This window comes from Canis aureus, chromosome X, assembly GCF_053574225.1.
Source record: "Canis aureus isolate CA01 chromosome X, VMU_Caureus_v.1.0, whole genome shotgun sequence".
Taxonomy (NCBI): Eukaryota; Metazoa; Chordata; class Mammalia; order Carnivora; family Canidae; genus Canis; species Canis aureus.
Genome location: NC_135649.1, coordinates 28,600,243 through 28,621,523, shown reverse-complemented (window position 1 = coordinate 28,621,523; position 21,281 = coordinate 28,600,243). Strand labels below are relative to the sequence as shown.

At 39.2% G+C, this 21,281-nt stretch overlaps 1 protein-coding gene across 11 annotated transcripts in view; it reads left to right on the top strand.

The window, feature by feature from the left end:
• Positions 1-21,281, top strand: part of XIAP (X-linked inhibitor of apoptosis) — a 56,104-nt gene that overhangs the window by 28,281 nt on the left and 6,542 nt on the right. For 10 of the 11 annotated variants that reach the window (XM_077888723.1, XM_077888715.1, XM_077888718.1 and 7 more), the window contains 5 exons: positions 3,288-4,196; positions 5,223-5,322; positions 6,326-6,392; positions 7,490-7,532; positions 13,578-13,778. In XM_077888723.1, the coding sequence (XP_077744849.1) occupies positions 3,320-4,196; positions 5,223-5,322; positions 6,326-6,392; positions 7,490-7,532; positions 13,578-13,778 (1,288 nt within the window). In that variant the 5' untranslated portion in view covers positions 3,288-3,319. The remainder of the gene's footprint in view (positions 1-3,287; positions 4,197-5,222; positions 5,323-6,325; positions 6,393-7,489; positions 7,533-13,577; positions 13,779-21,281) is intronic. The other variant, XM_077888725.1, reaches the window with a different exon arrangement.

Sequence of the window (21,281 nt, the reverse complement as noted above, 5' to 3'; positions counted from 1 at the left end):
AATCCCACATCGGGCTCCCGGTGCATGGAGCCTGCTTCTCCCTCTGCCTATGTCTCTGCCTCTCTCTCTCTCTGTGTGTGTGACTATCATAAATAAAAATTTAAAAAATTAAAAAAAAAAAAAGAAATGTTTTGTCCTGGGGCGGCCTGGATGGCTCAGTGGTTTAGCGTCGCCTTCAGCCCAGGGCGTGATCCTGGAGTCCTGGGATTGAGTCCCACATCGGGCTCACTGCATGAAGCCTGCTTTCCCTCTGCCTGTGTCTCTCTCTGTCTCTCTCTGTCTGTCTGTCTCTCTCTGTGTCTCTCATTCATAAATAAAATCTTTAAAAAAGAAATGTTTTGTCCTGGGCGTCTGGGTGGCTCAGTTGGTTAAGTGTCTGCCTTCAGCTCAGGTTGTGATCCCAGGGTTCTGGGATGGAGTCCCGCATCAGGTTCCCTGCTCAGCAGGGAGTCTGCTTCTCCCTCCACCTTTCCCCCCTCCACTGCTCGTGCTCTTTCTCTCTCAAATTAATTTAATTTAATTTAAAAATCTTTTTTAAAAAAACTGTTTTGTCCTGCCTTCTTGTTCATGCTCAATGCCTTCCCATGGTGGGAGGAATCTACAAGGCACCCCAACCTCAACTGCACTGCTGTTGATTGTTGTAACTGTTCATCCTTGTATTGGGTTAAAATCTACTGGCTATAGTTATATTCATTGACTCAGCTTCACTCAAGCTACACTGAATTTGGATCCCTTTTCTATATAATGGCCGCTACAGCTACAGCTCTTTACCCACAATTTTTTCCCTTTGAGATAAACACTCAGCTCTTCTACCTGTTCCTCATTGGACACCATTTTCGTCATCCCGGATTGCTCTCTATAGATAGGATGCTTTGTTAATGTTCTTTCTGAAGTGTTTTCAGTACTGAAGATAATATTCAATGTGTAACTGAATTGGATCTGGGCCTTGTACATCTGGACATTAATGCAGCCTGGAGTTGCTTTAAGTTTCTTTTTTAGTAGCCATGTAATGTTGGCTCATAATGAATTTTTTTTTTAATTTATGATAGTTACACAGAGAAAGAGAGAGAGGCAGAGACATAGGCAGAGGGAGAAGCAGGCTCCATGCACTGGGAGCCCGATGTGGGATTCGATCCCAGGTCTCCAGGATCGCGCCCTGAGCCAAAGGCAGGCGCTAAACTGCTGCGCCACCCGGGGATCCCCCATAATGAATTTTTTTAAAAATTTTTATTTATTTATTTATTTGAGAGAGAGAGAGATCACCGGTGGGTGGAGGAAGGAAGGGGCAGAGGGAGAAGCAAACTCCCAGCAGAGCAGGAAGCACAAAGCAGGGCTCAATCCCAGGACCCTGGGATCATGACCTGAGCTGAAGGCAGATGCTCAACCGACTGAGCCACCCAGGCACTCCATGAATTTTTTTAAGTAAGCTCTGTGCTGAACATGGGGCTTGAACTCACGACCCCAAGATCAAGAGTCTCATGCTCTACCAACTGAACCAGCCAGATACCCCTCATAATGGAATTTTTAATTAACTAAAATCCCAAGATTTTATTTTTTTTATTTTTTTTTAAATTTTTATTTATTTATGATAGTCACAGAGAGAGAGAGAGAGGCGCAGAGACACAGGCAGAGGGAGAAGCAGGCTCCATGCACCGGGAGCCCGATGTGGGATTCGATCCCGGGTCTCCAGGATCGCGCCCTGGGCCAAAGGCAGGCGCCAAACCACTGCGCCACCCAGGGATCCCCCAAGATTTTAATCTAGAGGTTTGGCTTCACATGACTTCTTTCCAAACCAAGTTTCCATTTTCCTTTAGTTGTGCCACAGGTTTCTAAAGTCAGAATGTAATGTTTAATATCCCTATTAAATTTCATCTCAGCCTATGAGACAGCCTTGGTTATTATCATCCAGCTTATGCTCATTGAACAAGGGGTCTTGAAGCTAGTGTCAAAATGTTTTCAGACATCTGGGAAACAATAATGAAAAGTCATGGAGACTATCTTCCAAAAATAGTTCTATGCAGATATATCTCTGCTCTTGCGGTATATATGAATTACTACCATTGTAAATTGACAAGACCAGGAAAGACTGAAGTTTATTGCCACCCTGCAAGACTTGTGTTGAACATTATTACACTGAAATGATGTTCCAAGACATATTGTGCTAACATAATGCCAGGGCTGCTAATTCTTCCCAAGAAATCAATTAATTGACATATGAAGTAGAGGCAGAATTATCATGACCATTCTTTTTCTTTTCTTTTTTTTTTTTTTTTGCCAAACATATACTGAGCACACACAGTATTAGGAATAGTGCGAGATTCTAGAGAATCAGGTTTGCCTGGGGCAACCCTGATTTATCCCTGTTGTCCTAGTGTAATTATTAGTAGCATCATTTTTCACTTTCCAAAGTGTCCAGGTTTGGAGGATAAATTATCTGGCCACCCTTCTCATAACCCACCTAGTTCCTTTAGTATTTTATTTCGGTTATATGTTACACAGCTATAATGTGGCAATTTTAATGAGGCTGCAGTAATACTTCTCTTCCATTTGAACAGATCATTTTTCGACCATGGGAAGTTGATAGCAAAACTTACTGCAATTAAGGTCTATACATACTTACTATCTTTCCTGAGCTACCCTCTAGAGGGCAGTAATATATACATCCGAAATGATCCAATTCCCACAGAAAATGGACTACAGGAGTCCCATTTTCATATGCATGAAAATCAGAAACACTCAAGTGCTCTTAAACACTCGATGCTCATATTGGAACCAGTGTTGTGAGTAAAACTCAAATACCTTTTGCTAAGCAGAAAAGTAAAGAAATAATAAAAATTAATTCATTAACATTCTGAACATTTTTTTAAATTGAAAAACTGAACTTTGATGGCTTGAATATATAATGATCTATTATAACAATTATGCATAGAGTTTAATAATCTGCATAATTTATGCTTTTGTTTTTCCTAATTAATAATTTTACATGGTTAATAATTTTAATATATTCTGTATCACAGTTTCCATATTTACATAAAGTAATCAATTAAAGAACAGTTTTATTCTACCTGCTTGAATATTACTTTCCTCCAGAAAATGAAAATGCTGGTTTTTACTTTATAAAGCTTGAATCATATAATGCAGAGCTCTAGTATTCGGAATTAGAATGTTTTTTTTAGAGATTGTGTAATTAATTTTATGTCATCAGGTAATTTGTTAGCTCCTAATATCAAAATTATATTGCCTGTGTTTCAGATTTTGAATTTTCTAATGTAATGTTCTCTTTTCAGAAAAGGTGGACAAGTCCTATTTTCAAGAGAAGATGACTTTTAACAGTTTTGAAGGAGCTAAAACTTGTGTACCTGCAGGCATCAATAAGGATGAAGAATTTGTAGAAGAGTTTAATAGATTAAAAACTTTTGCTAATTTTCCAAGTAGCAGTCCTGTTTCAGCATCAACGTTAGCACGAGCTGGTTTTCTGTATACTGGTGAAGGAGATACTGTGCGATGCTTTAGTTGTCATGCATCAATAGATAGATGGCAATATGGAGACTCAGCAGTTGGAAGACACAGGAAAGTATCCCCAAATTGCAGATTTATCAATGGCTTTTATTTTGAAAACACTGCTGCACAACCTACAAATCCAGGTATCCAAAATGGTCAGTATAATGCAGAAAACTATCTGAGAAACAGAGATCATTTTGTTTTAGACAGACCATCTGAGACTCATGCAGATTATCTTTTGAGAACTGGACAGGTCGTAGATATATCAGACACCACATACCCGGAGAACCCTGCCATGTATAGTGAAGAAGCTAGATTAAACTCATTTCAGAACTGGCCAGACTATGTCCACTTGACCCCAAGAGAGTTAGCTAGTGCTGGATTCTACTACACAGGTATTGACGATCAAGTGCAGTGCTTTTGTTGTGGTGGAAAACTGAAAAATTGGGAACCGTGTGATAATGCATGGTCAGAACACAGGCGACACTTTCCTAATTGCTTCTTTGTTCTGGGCCGGAATGTTAATATTCGAAGTGAATCTGATGTTGCGAGTACTGATAGGAACGTCCCAAATTCAACAAGTATTCCAGAAAATCCAGCCATGGCAGATTATGAAGCACGGATCGTTACTTTTCGGATGTGGATGTGTTCAATTAACAAGGAGCAACTTGCAAGAGCTGGATTTTATTCTTTAGGTAAACTTTATTATAAAACCAGGCTAATAAATAACTTTCCAACTATCCCAGTCCCCCTAAAAAGTGGATTCCTTTAGCCCCCTGAACTGGTAAATAAAGGCTGGCATGATTAATCTGTGAACCTTTATGTTGAATTTGCAGTGTAACTACTACATTTATGTGAAAAAGGACTACTATATTGTGAGTTATATTTATCTTTGTTTTTTTGGAGAAGGATTACATGCAAAAGATGATAGATCTCCCAGATAGAAGAATGGGTCTGACAGTAATATAAACTATAATTTATTGAGCACCTACTGTATGTGCTCAGTACATGTATCACATGCATTCTTTCTATACCTCATAAAAAGAGTTAACATTAGAGAGTTTAGTTTGGCTGATATTAAAATTGATACCTGCCTTTTGTACATAGAGTTTATATTTGAAAGCTGCCCTGTATGCCTTTTTGCTTCAAATAAGCACTTCTCAAATGGACTACTGTAAACTTGTCAGGAAGGGCCCTTAGTGTGATGACTTCCAGGAATATTCAGAAAAGTTATACCATCATATATCTGACCCATTAGCTTTAGGATTGAGTAGTGCCAAAATACAAAATATTAGTTATTTCAATATTTTATTCACATAGTATCCTGTAGCAATTTTGAAGGTTTGTTTAGTGTCATGTAGCTATAACCCTAGAGAAACTTACTTTGTAATTTTGTTAACCTGAGCCTTATTGTTAAAGTTTCACAGTTTGAAAAAGTGTAGTATTGGTAGACCCAAATGATAACAATTTTAATTTTTCACATAAAAATTGGTCAATTTATTTTGTCTTCTGTAAAATACCTCAAATTGAATCAGTGAATTTAGTGTGTATTCCCTCCTCAAACAGTCATGGCTGTTATTTAAATGTGAATTTGAATGTCGTCTTTGAAGCTGAGATTCTCATGTAATTTAAAATGGTTAATTTCATGGTGTTAAAGGGGCATTTTTGCATAGGCTTCTAATTGCACAAATACATGTATTTTTACTTGTGTCTCTTCTTAGGGGATGGTGATAAAGTAAAATGCTTTCACTGTGGAGGAGGACTAACTGATTGGAAGCCCAGTGAAGACCCTTGGGAACAACATGCTAAGTGGTTTCCAGGGTAAGGTATTTAAATGTTTATTTAGGAACAGGCAAGTTAGACACTTTGCAGTCGGAAAATCTTGAATAACTTTTCACCTCAACTATTTTTGCCTTCACTATGGCTTGCAATTCACACCAAGTTTATAAAAATGGGGTCACCTACTTTATAGAAAAAAAAAGGCCCTAAGCCTTCTCTGGTGACCAAAGCATTCATTGCTTATATGTTATATATATGACATTCAAATTATTCTATTTCTAAACACTAATTAGGAATATATAGTTTTGTTGTTAGAAGTAGGCTCTTTCACAATGACCACGGGAGAGCCCTTGTTGCCAAGGATTTTTTCCTTGGAACCCATCACATCCCCTAGCAAATTTTACTGTATCTCTCTGATTATAAGACACACAATTGTTCACATTTTCAAATTTTTGAAATGATACATCTGGTGGTGGGTCATAATTTAATTGGCAGCGGTGGTACATAAAATAATCATCCTTCTTATAATCAGTGGCATCTTAGAATGATAATAACATACTCTGTCTCTTTGTCATCTTGTTTCTTTAAAAATATTCATACATATAAGTGATGTAAAATTTTTGACCTACAAACTAGTACAATTTAAAACTTCAGAGCGATTGTTTGAAAATAAATCTTAAGCTTAAAAAGCCTTAAAAGGAAAGGTTGAAAGCCTAAGGAGTTCCTTCAGAGTGTGTAGTTGGTTAATCCTCTAAACAAAATTAAACTATTTAAAAAATTAAATCTTAAATTTAATAACTTGGTTTAAGGTTGGAAGTTCTCAAGTTGTTATTTTTTGCCTAAGATTATCAAAGAGTAGTATAACAAAGGAACGTATTTCTTTAACTTTGAAATGACAGTTGGTAGAGATTAAATAACATTTCATTTTGCAGCTTCTTAGAAATACCAAAAAGGAAGTTAATGGAATTAAGATAATGGAGATATCTGTATTTATACTTTACTGATTTATCAGCTACCAAAGTTTAACCTTCTTTTAATTGTTTAGGTGTAAATATCTGTTAGAAGAGAAGGGACAAGAATATATAAACAATATTCATTTAACCCATTCAGTGGTAAGTCACATATTGTAGAATATAAAATATTATTTAATTTGTTTTGCAATGATTTCTTGGTGTAAAATTCACAGTATAGTATCTTAAATTAATAATGTATGGTGGGCTTTAAAGGGGAGATCTTGAAGAATGCTTGTTATTTCTTTTTTTTTTTTTAATTTTTTTTATTTATTTATGATAGTCACACAGAGAGAGGGAGAGAGAGGCAGAGACACAGGCAGAGGGAGAAGCAGGCTCCACGCAGGGAGCCCGACGTGGGATTCGATCCTGAGTCTCCAGGATCGTGCCCTGGGCCAAAGGCAGGCGCCAAACCGCTGCGCCACCCAGGGATCCCGAATGCTTGTTATTTCTTAACCTGAAGTAGCTTTGTGAAAGAGGAATCCCCATAAGCTGATTGATTTAACTCACTGTAAATAAAAATGGGTTTGAAGAACTAAAATACTTAATCCCTCAACTTTCTGAAATTAGACTTTTGTATAATGTGTTTTATACTCATAAATAATTGTGAACTTTCCAAAGGCAATATTTTAAATCTCAGAAGCGTGTCTAAATTGATGGCAGCCTGGGATGGCTAAGGTATTGGTACCATGTGGGAAGAGCCATGGACTAGAATGGGAAGCCAGAGTTGTCATTTATGGCTCTACCATGAGCTCCCTTGCCTCAATCGAGTTGTTTAAACTCCCTGAGACTCAGTGCCCTGTCTATAGAGTGAGTGGATTGTGTTAGATGATCTTTTAACTTCCTTCTAGTGGGGATCCCTGAGTGGCTCGGTGGTTTAGCACCTGCCTTCAGCCCAGGGCGTGATCCTGGAGTCCTGGGATCGAGTCCCACATCAGGCTCCCTGCATGGAGCCTGCTTCTCTCCCTGTGCCTGTGTCTCTGCCTCTCTCTCTTTCTGTGTCTCATGTATAAATTTTAAAAATCTTAAAAAAAAAAACCTTCCTTCTAGCTTCATCAGGTTATGCCTCTTGCAAACATTCATATGTTGAATTGGAATAAAGCCAATTTATAAATTCATGATTAGTGTAACTTTTCAAATTGAGGTAATCATCTTCTACCAAAAAGAATTCTAACTTATAGTCCATATTTCTATTTCAGCTAAGAACTGCTGAAAGAACACGGTCATTAACTGAAAGAATTGGTAAGTATGTACATTAAAATAAATATACTTTTAATTTCATTAGCAGTTTATTACAGTTGTTTTTTTATAGGGTAGAGACATAAGCTTATTCTTTCAAGATAATCAAAGTAGATTTATTTGAGATGAGATTGCTATAAATTTAAGGATTAGGAAGTGCCTATAAATTTAAGTCAGTTATAGGTAGCTGGGTGGCTCAGTGGTTGAGCCATCTGCCTTTGGCTCAGGTAATGATCCCAGGGTCCTGGGATCGAGTCCCACATTAGGCTCCCTACAGGGAACCTGCTTCTCCCTCTGCCTATGTCTCTGCCCCTTTCTCTGTCTCTCATGAATAAATAAATAAAATCTTTTTAAAAATTTTAAGTCAGGGCAGCCCAGGTGGCTCAGTGGTTTAGCACGGCCTTCAGCCCAGGGCGTGATCCTGGAGACCCAGGATCGAGTCCCATGTCAGGCTCCCTGCATGGAGCCTGCTTCTCCCTCTGCCTGTGTCTCTGCCTCTGTCTCTCTTCTCTCTCTCTGTGTCTCTCATGAATAAATAAATAAAATCTTTAAAAAAATTTTTAAGTCAGATATTTATATAGTAAGAACATTCATGTGACTCATGTAACACTGTACATTAATTGTACTGGAAAAATTTAAATTATACTAAATTATATTATAAGTTATATAATTATATACATTACATAAAATGATACTAATTATAGTAAAGTAAAAATAAAATTTTAAGAAAGGACATTCCTATGGCGGTTGTGCAGTTAGCTTTTCCAAGCTTAGGAGGAGCAGCTATAGGCTGTCCATTGCCATTTCTGTTAAAATCCCCAAAGGAAGAGAGATAAGTGTATTTTTGTCCCAGGTACTTCTTGAGTTAGCCAGGACCATGAATCCAGTGCTGTACTAATGTGCCATCACCATGGTCGGCCCTACCTGCTTCCTTATCCCATGCCATTCTTGAGCCTCCCCCAGTTTCTTCACAGAGGGGCATGGTTCAGTTTATCTTCTCTTACCTTATAGAAAGGTAGAGATTTTTATCCCAAAGATTATTTACTCATCATAAACATCTTTAAAAGCCAGAAAGATACCAGGATGCCTGGGTGGCTCAGCGGTTGAGCATCTGCCTTCAGCTCAGGGTGTGATCCCGGAGTTCCGGGATGGAGTCCCACATCGGGCTCTTTGCATGGAGCCTGCTTCTCCCTCTGCCTATGTCTCTGCCTTCTCTCTGTGTCTCTCATGAATAAGTAAATAAAATCTTTTTTTAAAAAATCCAGAAAGATACTATGTTAAGCAAAGATGATATTGTTATCTCCACTTTTCAGATGCTGAAACAGAGACCAGGAGGTTAAGTGACCCGCCCACAGTTACATTTACAAATCATTAGTGGAACTGGGACTATTAACGGGGTCTTCTGAAATCTGCATCACACTGTGGATCTCATTTCCAGCTTAGGCATCATGTTTCAAAAATAGTAGAAAGTGTAATTTAGAATATGTCTGCTGATTCCCCATTCCTTATACCATCATCTTTTTGGTATCTTAAGGGTTACAAGACAAGAGAAAACTATAAGTATTCATAAATATACTTAAGAAGGAGAGCCACTTTGATAATATTTGATACAGATTTTGAAATGGGCATAAATAATAAAGTTTAAGAAATCATTTATTGGGATGCCTGGGTTACTCAGTGGTTGAGCATTTGCCTTCAGCTCAGGGCGTGATCCTGGGTTCCGGGATTGAGTCCACATTGGGCTCCCTGCAGGGAACCTGCTTCTCCCTCTGCCTGTGTCTCCCCCCCACCCCCACCCCGTTCTCTCATGAATAAATAAATAAGTCTTTAAAAAAATTGAGATATGAAAAGAAACAATAATAAAATAAAATTGAGATGTGTAATTCATGTAGCAAAAATTTCACCCTTATAAACTGTACATTTTAGTGGTTTTTAGTAAATTCACAAGGTTGTGGAACAAACCATCACTGCCATTTAATTCCAGAACATTATTATAATCCCAAAAAAGAAACCCTGTATCCATTAGCAGCCACTCCCCATTGCTGCCCCTTCCCCCTCAGCCTCCAGACAACTACTCATCTACTTCTATCTCTCTGGATGTACCTATTCTAGACATTTCATATGAATGGAATCATAATATGTGGCTTTGAAGTTCATCCATGTTGTGGTACTTATACATGATTACTTCATTCTTTTTTTATGGTAGAAAAAGTTTCCTTAGTGTAGATAATACCATGTTCTGTTTATCTACTCATCAGTTGGTAGACATTTGGGTCTCCAGTTTTTGGCTCTTATGAATGATATTGATGCTGCTATGAACATTTGTGTGCAAATTTTTGCGTGGACATAGGTTTTTAATTTGCCTGAGTATATATTTCAGCATGGAATTGCTGGGTCATGTAGTAACTCTACATTTAACTTTTGATAAATGGCCAGTTTTCCAATGCGGCTGTACTATTTTACGTTCCCACTAGCAGTATATAAGGATTCCAGTTTGTTTTTCCATATCCTTGTTAACACTTGTTATTGTATATGTTTTTTAAAAATTTTATTTCTTTATTTGAGAGAGAGTGCGCATGCAGAGGGAGAGGGAGAAGCAGGCTCCTGGCTGAGCAGGGAGCCCAATGGCGGGGCTCAATTCCAGGACCCCGGGATCATGACCTGAGCCTAAGGCAGATGCTCAGCCAACTGAGCCACGTAGGCACCCCTTGTATGTTTTTTTTTTATAGCCATCCTAGTGGATGTGAAGTGGTATCCTATTGTGGTTTTGATTTGCATTTCCCTGATGGTTAATGATGTCGGGCATCCTTTCATGTGCTTATTGGCCATTTGTATGTCTTTGGAGAAATGTCTCTTCATCGCCTTTGCCCGTTTTTTAGTTGGGTTATTCATTTTTTTGTTATTGAGTTGTAAGTGTTTTTTATATATTCTAATATTTTTACAGTTACGTACCTTGTCGGATATATGATTTGTAAATATTTTCACTCGTTCTTTTCACTTTCTTGCTGATATACTTTGAAGTATATAAATTTTTAATTTTGATGAAATCCAATTTATCTTATTTTTTGTTGCTTATTCTTTCAGGGCTATATCTAAGAAACCATTGCCTAATCCAAGGTCATCTATGTTTTCTTCTAATAATTTTATTACTTTTTAATCTTTTTAAAAAAGTTTTATTTATTTGACAGGGAGATAGCGAGAGAACAGACAGTGGGAGCAGGCAGAGGGAGAGTGAGACACAGGCTCCCTGCCAAACATGGAGCCAATTGTGGGGCCTGATCCCAGGACCCTAAGATCATGACCTGAGCCAAAGGCAGGTGCTTACCCAACTGAGCCACCCAGGCACCCCAAGTTTTATGGTTTTATCTCTTACATTCAGGTCTTTGATCCATTTCAAGTTCATTTTTGTATGTGTGTAAAGTGGGGGCCCTTCTAATTATTTTTTATATGGATATCCTGTTGCCCATGCTTTTGATTTTCAGCAAAGTAAGCTTGAGATACCTGCAGGGTATCCAAGTAGGTGGGTCTTAAAACCTGGAACTCATAAATAAGGGTAAAATTGTGGTAGTGGGGCAAGTATCCAGAGAGATTGTTAAAAAGGGGATCATTGAGGTAATGGAAGGGAACCACCAGTGTCTAATCAGGTGAGCAGAAGGAGCCAGCAAAACAAGCTGGGAAAAAAAACAAGTAGAACCACGAAAGAGTGATGTCCAGCTGACCTCTGGACATCTCCACCTGGAAATCTTAAAAGCAGCTCAAATTCAGCATTTCTAAAAATCACTCAGACTGAATCCAGGCTTGTTCTTTGCACGCCCCCCCCCCCACATTCGTTAATAGTTTAATAGTTCACAAGGTCGCCCAGTAATTTGAGCCATTTTAAGCTCTTTGCTTTCCTTAATCCCTCTACATTTAATTAACCACCAGGTCTGATGAATTCAGCCTTTTTAATATTGTCTAAAATCCACTGGTTCTGCCCTACTTTCTGCCCTTATTTCTCATTCAGATTCTTTAGTAGTCTCATAAATGGTCTTTTATCTGTATTATAACCATACAACAGTGTTCTCTTTATCAAACAGAAATCTTGGGATCCCTGGGTGGCGCAGCGGTTTGGCGCCTGCCTTTGGCCCAGGGCGTGATCCTGGAGACCCGGGATCAAGTCCCACATTGGGCTCCCGGTGCATGGAGCCTGCTTCTCCCTCTGCCTGTGTCTCTGCCTCTCTCTCTCTCTCTCTCTCTCTCTCTCTCTCTCTCTGTGACTATCATAAATAAATAAATTAAAAAAAAAATCTTAAGGTACTTTCCTACTTTTGTTACTTACTATGTAATATTTCTTATAATCAAATCCCTTTCCAGCTCCTCTTTTTAAAAAAAATTATTGAAGTATAATACACATACAATAAAATGCTTAAAATAGACTTAAGTGTTCAACTCAATGAATTTTTACATGCATTTATTTGTGTAGTCATCAGCCAAATCAAGATATAGAACAGGGGCATCTGGGTGGCTCAGTTGGCCAAGCGTCTGCCTTCAACTCCTGTCATGATCCTGGGATTGAGCCCCACCCCCTCCCTGCTCAGCTGGGAGTCTGATTCTCCCTTTGCCCCTCCTCTGCTAGTGTGCTTTCTCTCTCTCTCTCTCTCTTTCAAATAAATAAATAAAATCTTTTTAAAAAAATAACATTTCTGCCAGGCCAGAAACTCCTTCAGGCCCTTTTCCCAATCAATATCTGTCCCTGATTTATGTTCTGACTAACCATAGATTAGATTTGAACATCTTAGAAATGTAATCATACAGTGTATTCTTTTGTCTCTGGTCCATCATTACGATGACATTTTGTTCATCAGATCTGTGAGACTTATCTATGTTTCTGTGGCAATAGTTCGTTTTTCTGCTTGCTCTGTAGTGTTTCAATATCCCAATTTACTTATCCATTCCCCTGGTGATAGATGTTTGAGTTATTTCCTATTTGAGGCTGTTATACATGACACTGCTGTGAATATTCTTGTGCATGTTTTTGATGAACCTTTGTCCTTATTTTTGATACTTGAGAATAGAATTGATGAATCAGAGAATGTAAGTCTCCTCTTTATCAGTTCCCTACATAACCTGTATTTCTACTTTGAGTACCATTAAAGTGAGTTTCTATTCATTTTATTGTCACTCCCCTGGGCTGCAGAAACTAAGTCTCAGAGATGGGAAACTCACACATTCAGGGTCAGAGACTGGGACTTCCCCCTATTTCCTGTGATTTTTCCAGAATAATTGCTAGTGACTTGAGAAAGACATCCACTCTTTACATACTTAGGTTAGTTGTGAATACAACTGATTTGAAAAAAAGTTCTGGGGATCCCTGGGTGGCGCAGTGGTTTAGCGCCTGCCTTTGGCCCAGGGCGCGATCCTGGAGACCCGGGATCAATTCCCACATCGGGCTCCCGGTGCATGGAGCCTGCTTCTCCCTCTGCCTCTGTCTCTGCCTCTCTCTCTCTCTCTCTGTGACTATCATAAATAAATAAATTAAAAAAAAAAAAGAAAGAAAAAAAAGTTCTGGGTTTTGAAGTGCTTAACTTTTTCTTACTGGTTTTACCTAATCTTGCACTATTTCTTCAGCCTTTAGAGCAATTAATCTCAATAGTACTATAAAATAGAGGTGCCTGGGTGGCTCAGTGGTTGAGTATCTGCCTTTGCCTCAGGGCCTGACCCCAGGGTCCTGGGATCGAGTCCCATATCAGGCTCCAGGGAGCCTGCTTCTCCCTCTGCCTGTGTTTCTGCCTCTCTCTCTGTATCTTGTGAATAAATAAATAAAATCTTTAAAAAAATAGTACTATAAAATAATACTGTATTTGCGATGATTAAGATTCTGAAAGAATCTTCAGTGCTTAAATATTTCAAAATCTTCTTCCCAAAGTTGCTTTCATTTGCTGGTTTGTTTTTTGTTTTTCTACTTGCTGTTTACCTTTTTCTTTTTAACTGTACTTTGCTGTTGAGTTGTGTTAATGAAAATAATTGTTTAAACTCTGTGTTCTTTTTCTTCACCAATTTTCATTTCAGAGGATGCCATCTTCCAAAATCCTATGTTACAAGAAGCTATACGAATGGGATTCAGTTTCAAGGACATTAAGAAAATAATGGAGGAAAAAATTCAGACATCTGGGAGCAACTATGTATCACTTGAGGCTCTGGTTTCAGATCTAGTGAGTGCTCAGAAAGACCATACACAAGATGAATCAAGCCAGACTTCATTGCAAAAAGGTATACATGGCTATTTTTAAAAAGCAAGAAACACTTAACAGTACTTCATTACAGATAGTATTTTATATGACTTGGTGGCCCATTCACTTTTTCCTTCTCACATGTCTCTTAGAATAAACATTTTTAAAAAGTTTTTGTTAAGGGCAACCCTCTCGGGTGCCTTCCCTCTTTGGGAGCTTTGTATTCTATCATTAAGTAAACTTTATTATTGCTCAATAAACCTTGCTTTGCTGCCCACCAAAAAGAAATAAAACTTTTTGTTAATAGGGGTGCCTGGGTGGCTCAGTCGGTTAAGCGTTTGCCTTTGGCTCAGGTTGTGATCTCAGGGTCCTTGAATTGAGCCCCACTTTGGGCTCCCTGCTCAGTGGGAAGTCTGCTTCTCCTTCAACCTCTCCCACTCATGCTCGTGCTCTCTCTTTCTCTCTCTCTCTCTCTCTCTCTCCCCCTCTTAAATAAATAAATAAAATCTTCATTTAAAAAACAATTTTTGTGGGGGATCCCTGGGTGGATCAGCGGTTTGGCGCCTGCCTTCGGCCTAGGGCATGATCCTGGAGTCCCGGGATCGAGTCCCACATCAGGTTCCTTTTATGGAGCCTGCCTCTCCCTCTGCCTGTGTCTCTGCCTCTCTGTCTCTCTCTGTGTCTCTCATGAATAAATGAACAAAATTTAAAAAAAAATTGTTGTTAATAAAAAATTCAAAAATACTCAAAAGTGAATAAAACAGTACAATGAACCCTCATGATAAACCAGATTCAATAATGATCAACAATTTTCCAATTAATTTCATTTCTTTCCCCAACTTTTTTTGCTATGGTATTTAAAAGAAAATTCCAGGCATCCTATATATCATTTACCTCTAAATACTTTAATATAAATCTAACAGATAAGGATTTTTCTTTTTTTTTTTTTTTTGGATTTTTCTTAACATAATCTAACACACATACTGTGTGTTAAGCAGTTACTTAAACTGTGCTCAGACTACTCTAACAGAATACCATAGACTTAAACAACAGACATTTATTTCTCACATTTCTGGGGGCCGAGAAGTCCAGGATCAAGGTGCCGGCAGGTATGGTTCCTAATGAAAACTCTTCCAGGCTAGCAGATAGCTGCCTTCTCTTTGTGTCCTCACATGGCCAAGAGAGAGAGAGAGAGAGAGAGAGCACACTCTGGTCTCTCTTCCTCTTATAAATACATGGATTCCATTGGATATCTGGCTGGCTCAGTCAGTAGAGCATGTGACTCTTGATCTTGGGGTCGCGAGTTTGAGCCTCACATTGGGGATAGAATTTACTTTAAAAATAAATATGGGGGCACCTTGCTGGCTCAGTCGGTAAAGCATGCAACTCTTGATCTTGGAGTTATGAGTTTGAGCTCCATGTTGGGTGTAGAGATTACTTTAAAAATAAAATCTTTGGGATCCCTGGGTGGCGCAGCGGTTTAGCGCCTGCCTTTGGCCCAGGGCGCGATTCTGGAGACCTGGGATCGAATCTCACGTTGGGCTCCCGGTGCATGGAGCCTGCTTCTCCCTCTGCCTATGTCTCTGCCTCTCTCTCTCTCTCTCTCTCTCTCTCTGTGACTATCATAAATAAATAAAAATTAAAAAATAAATAAATAAAAATAAAATCTTTAAGATAAAAATAAAAAATATATACATACATAAATAGAAAGAAAAAAAAGATACTGATTCCATAATGAGCAATTCTACCCTTATGACCTCATCTAAATTTAATTACCTCCCAAATGGCCCATCTGTGAGCACCATCACATTGGGAGTTTAGGACTTCAATATGAATTTGGGGGGGATATATTTATTCTATGACATACTGTTACCACACTTAACAGTATTTCCAGTAATACCGTAATATCATTTTAAAATCAGTTGGTTTTAATTTTCCCCATTGTCTTAAAACATTCTTAACAGTTGATTTGTTCTAAACGGGATCTAAGTAAGATCCATTGGTTTATTGATTTAATTTTATTTTTGTCATGATTTATTTGTTTATTTTAGAGAGCACATAGTGGGGAAGGGACAGAGGAAGAGGAGAGAGAGAATCTCAGGCAGACTTCCCATTGAGCACAGAGTCCATTGCTCCATTGCAGGGCTTGATCCCATGACCCTGAATCATGACCTAAGCCAAAATCAAGGATCAGATAGGTGCCTGGGTGGCTCAGTCAGTTGAGCCTCCAGCTCTTGGTTTAGGCTCAGGTCATCATCTCATGTGGGATCAGGCTCGTGCATTGGGCTCTGTGCTCAATGGGGAGTCTGCAAGTCACCCAGGCACCCCTGATTTATTTATTTAACATGTGGATTTGTATTTTAATTTAGATAAAGAACAATGAAGGCTGTTACCATTGTGTGTGGAATCTATAAGTTTTGTAGCTGAAACAGATTTTAGAGTGTTCTGTAACTTTTCATGTGATGTAAACCTGTAAGAGCATCATATTACTAAATAGAGCTTGGATGAGTAGAACCCTGATATACTTTAAATCATATATAGAAACTGTATTAAACTTTTTCTTTAAGTAGGCTCCATGCCCAAGGGGGGGTTTGGACTCACAACCCTGAGATGAGGGAGTCCCATGGTCTACCGACTAAGCCAGCCAGGTACCCCTAAAAAGTGTATTAAATAATGTGCAAGAGAAGCATATAAAGTCCTTTTAGGAAAAAAAGATAAAAAATACAAGTTCCTTCTTTAGGGATGAAAGCAACTATAGTATTTGATGGCAACACCAAAGGTTAAAGAAAAGGTTTCAAACTGTGAATACATTTTGGGTACTAATGTACGTTGTTATAGTCGTTCTCTGAGCTCTTGACCACCTCTCCCAAAAGTTGAAAATTCTCCCAGTGCTAATAAACCTAAAAGTTTACTATTTAGTTTTACATTAAAGACCCTTTTGGGGCACCTGGCTAGCTCACTTGGAGAAGCATGCAACTCTTGATCTTGGGGTTGTGAGTTCAAGCCCCATGTTGAGCATAGAGCTTACTTAAAAAAAATTAAAAGATGAATAGACCCTTTTGATCTTTGTTATTTCAAACACTTCTAAAACAGTCACATCAGTCACAAAACAATATAACATTCATGATTCTTAAATTACGTCAGTTGATGTAAAACATTCAGCAGAAAGCTTACTACTCTTTTCCTATGTGTACATTTATTTAAAACCTGTTAATAGCTTCTCTTGTCTTAGTGATGATAAAATGCACCACTGACTTGGTCATCTTTCTACTGCAATAGAAATACAAGTGATTGTATCATTTTCCCCTGCATCTTAACCATGACTCAAGTTTGACAAATATAGGTGTTAGTTTTTATACCTGAAGGTGTTGTTAGCAACAGGATGATTTAGTGAGTTGCAATAGGGAGAGAACAAGGGACAGAGTGCTTTAGGGAATGCATGTTTTCTATCCAGCAGGAGTCGATGAAGGTTCCTATTATCATTGAGACTACAAGCTAGGATGGTGTGGAATGGAGGGCCTAAGCAAAGGGCAGCTCTCAGAAGCAGGAGTTGCAATTCTATCAGTTGACCTCTTGTTGGTCTCACTAAATTGAGAGGAAAGTTAATTGATACAGGTTATCTTCTCACACAGGGCTGCTTCCTATTCCTCTTTCCAAGGGCTGATGAGTAAAGATTGGCACTAAGACTCATTTAATTCTATACAAAATAGAAGGTGGGCCTAATTGAGGTAAACCAGGTGGAGATTATTAGAAACACTACGGTGTTACTGTTGCTTACTGAGAAATCCTAGGTTCAGTACTAGCTTTAATCCCAATGTTTATTTGACAGAATACCCCAGTAAATCATCTTCTAAAAGTAGTACCAAATATTATTTTTCTTTTTAAATGTCACATAATATGCTGCGGCACCTGCATGGCTCAGTCAGTTAAACATCTGACTCTTGATTTCAACTCAGGTTGTGATCTCAGGGTAATGGGATCGAGCCCCGCAATGGGCTTTATGCTCAGCGGGGAGTCTGCTTGAGTTTCTCTTTCTCTCTCCCTTTGCCCCCCACCTTTCACATGCTATCTCTCGCAAATAAATAAATATTAAAAAAAGATGAGGTGCATAGGTGGCACAGTTGGTTAAGCGTTCAACTCTTGATTTCAGCTCAGGTCATGATCTTAGGGTCGTGGGATTGAGCCCTGTGTTGATCTCCATGCTCAGTGTGGGGTCTGCTTGTCCCTCTCCCTCTGCTCCTCTGCCTACTTGCATGCTCTCTCTCTTTCTCTCTAATTAATTAATTAGTAGAAAGGGAAAGGTGCTATAGTAAAGGATGTAGAATCCAATATTTGCCCTAAGGTTTGAGTGAAATAATTGTCAGAGGTAAAGTATTGGTCTCAGGGGGTAAAATCTAATTCCACAGCCTCACCATGTCAAGTAAGTGGCTGTACATAAGGCTGAAATAAGGTAGAAAAACTTGATAACAGTTGTTTGGTAGGCCTGACATTTCGTTCCACTGTGGTCTGTAAAATGGAATCACAAACCATCAGAACCAAAATGAACCTGAAAGATCATATAAGAACTTTCATTACTTCAGTAAGAAAACTGAAGTATAGGGATCCCTGGGTGGCGCAGCAGTTTGGCGCCTGCCTTTGGCGCCAGGGCGCGATCCTGGAGACCCGGGATCGAATCCCACATCGGGCTCCCGGAGCATGGAGCCTGCTTCTCTCTCTGCCTGTGTCTCTGCCCCTCTCTCTCTCTCTCTGTGTGTGACTATCATAAATAAATAAAAATAAAAAAAAAAAACCTGAAGTATAGATGTGCTGTAGGCAAAGATCACTCAGATAGTTGGGAAGAAAAATCAGGTTTCCTGACATGTGGTCCAGTGTTCCTCTTAAAAAATGTTTTATGTGTACAGTTTTATGTGTACAGTAGTGTTAAGTACATTTACATTGTTGTGCAACCAGTCTCCACAACTCTCTTTATCTTCAGAACTGAAACTGTCCCCATTAAACAACACCTCCTCGTTGCCCCTCCCCCGAGCCCCTGACAACCACCATTCTTTCTCTCTATAAATTTCAACTTTTCTAGGTAACTGATCAGTCTAGTGTTCGTTTTTACTCATTAGAGTGTCACATCCACAAGTAATGTGTAAATTTCTTAATTGTTTTCCTCTTTTTTGGGGGGGGAGAGAATGAATATGTACTTGAGTCTGACTTTTTGGTTACATGCTTTCCTATAATTTAAATCAGTTTACAGTGCCATCCCTTTACTTCCATTGTTACCTCTGCCCCAACTGCCTTTTCCCTGTCTGTGTACCTAGTCTCATTCCCCATTCCACTCCCAGTTCCCTAAATCCATCTTGTGAACTCATCCTTCAAGGCTCCACATAGAATTCATTCTTTCCAGCTTTCCCCAGTTCCCATAGCTGAGTTCGGAGCTTTCTATTCTTTACTTGCCCTGCTGTTAGAGCATTCATAACATTATTTTAGAATGGTTCTTTTCTGTCCCGCACATCAGACCAAGCTTGAGGACAGATAGATGCATTATCTTATCTCTGATGCATTCCATGTTTTTTTTTTATTTTTTATTGGTGTTCAATTTACTAACATACAGAATAACCCCCAGTGCCCGTCACCCATTCACTCCCACCCCCCGCCCTCCTCCCCTTCCACCACCCCTAGTTCGTTTCCCAGAGTTAGGAGTCTTTACGTTCTGTCTCCCTTTCTGATATTTCCCACACATTTCTTCCCCCTTCCCTTATATTCCCTTTCACTATTATTTATATTCCCCAAATGAATGAGAACATATAATGTTTGTCCTTCTCCGACTGACTTACTTCACTCAGCATAATACCCTCCAGTTCCATCCACGTTGAAGCAAATGGTGGGTATTTGTCATTTCTAATAGCTGAGTAATATTCCATTGTATACATAAACCACATCTTCCTTATCCATTCATCTTTTGTTGGACACCGAGGCTCCTTCCACAGTTTGGCTATCGTGGCCATTGCTGCTATAAACATCGGAGTGCAGGTGCATTCCATGTTTGTTTGTTTGTTTTTGTTTTTTTTTTTTTTTTTAAAGATTTTTATTTATTTATTCATGATAGTCACAGAGAAAGAGAGAGAGAGAGGCAGAGACACAGGCAGAGGGAGAAGCAGGCTCCATGCACCGGGGGCCCGATGTGGGATTCGATCCCGGGTCTCCAGGATCGCGCCCTGGGCCCAAGGCAGGCGCCAAACCGCTGCGCCACCCAGGGATCCCGCATTCCATGTTTGAGCTTACAGTTTTGACTATGCCCATGAGGTTGCTTTTTAAGAAGAAAGAGATTAAATAATACTTTCTCTCCACCCTTGGTCAGGAATACCTCTCCAGAGCACAAATCTCCTCTTCTCTCTCTCCAGGTTAATACCCTGTACTGGCCACCAGTGCCTCAGGATCAAGTCCAAACTCCTTTACATGGGTTGCCAAATCCTCATGGTCGGAACCCTGCTAACCTTCTGTCGCCTCCCATCCTGCTGTGTCCCTCCCCAAGCCTTACCCTTGCACTCATAGGCCTGCTTCTGCCTCTCCCCTTAGAGCCTGCTTGTGCTATTTTCTCTTCTCCCACTGCCTCTGTCCCCCAGAGACCCCTCTCCATCTTTCCTGGTTAACTCCTCCTCATCCTTGAGGACCCAGTTTAAGTATAATTTCCTTCTGTTTCTGTGTGCACGCACAACTCAAACCCTTCCTGTGTTCTCCATAACACACTAAATTACCTTTATCGTTACACTCTAATATAATTTCCTGTCTATTTGTGTTTCCTACTTGTTTATGCACGATTAGGGACCTGGGGCCTATATATTTGTTAATTGTATCTCCAGTTCCTAGAACTTAGTTAAGTATTCAGTAAATATTTGTTGAATAAAAGTCAACCACTGTTCCCAAACTTGTTTTGAAAACAGTGTTCCCCAGATGTTAAAAAGGGATGCCATGAAAAAGGACCAAAAAAAAAAAAAGAAAGAAAGAAAAAGAAAGAGGAACTCTGTAGTTAAATAGGGACATGCATTGTGACTTTCTAAGAGGGGACATACACTGTACTGTATTGACCTGTACTTTACAGCACTGGTTGCCAAATACCAGTGTGTGCCATCTCAGAAATTATTGCTGTTGTTGTTGCTGTATAAAACCATATCTTCTTTATTTTGCATACTGTAATTTCAGAACAACAACAACAACAACAACAAAAAACAACCCTAGAAATTTTAGATTTAGTGAGTGGGACCTAGTCATTTATCATTTAAAAGAATGCCTCAAGTGCGCCTGAGTTGCTCAATCATTTAAGCACCTGTCTCCTGGTTTGGGCTCTGGTCATGATCTCATGGCTCAGCAGTTAGTCTGCTGAGATTTTCTTCTGGGATCCCTGGATGACTCAAGCAGTGGAGTATCTGCCTTCAGCTAAGAGCATGATCCTGGAGTCCCGGGATTGAGTCCTGTCTCGGGCTCCCTGCATGGAGCTTGCTTCTCCCTCTGCCTGTGTCTCTCATGAATAAATAGATAAAATCTAAAAAAAAAAAAA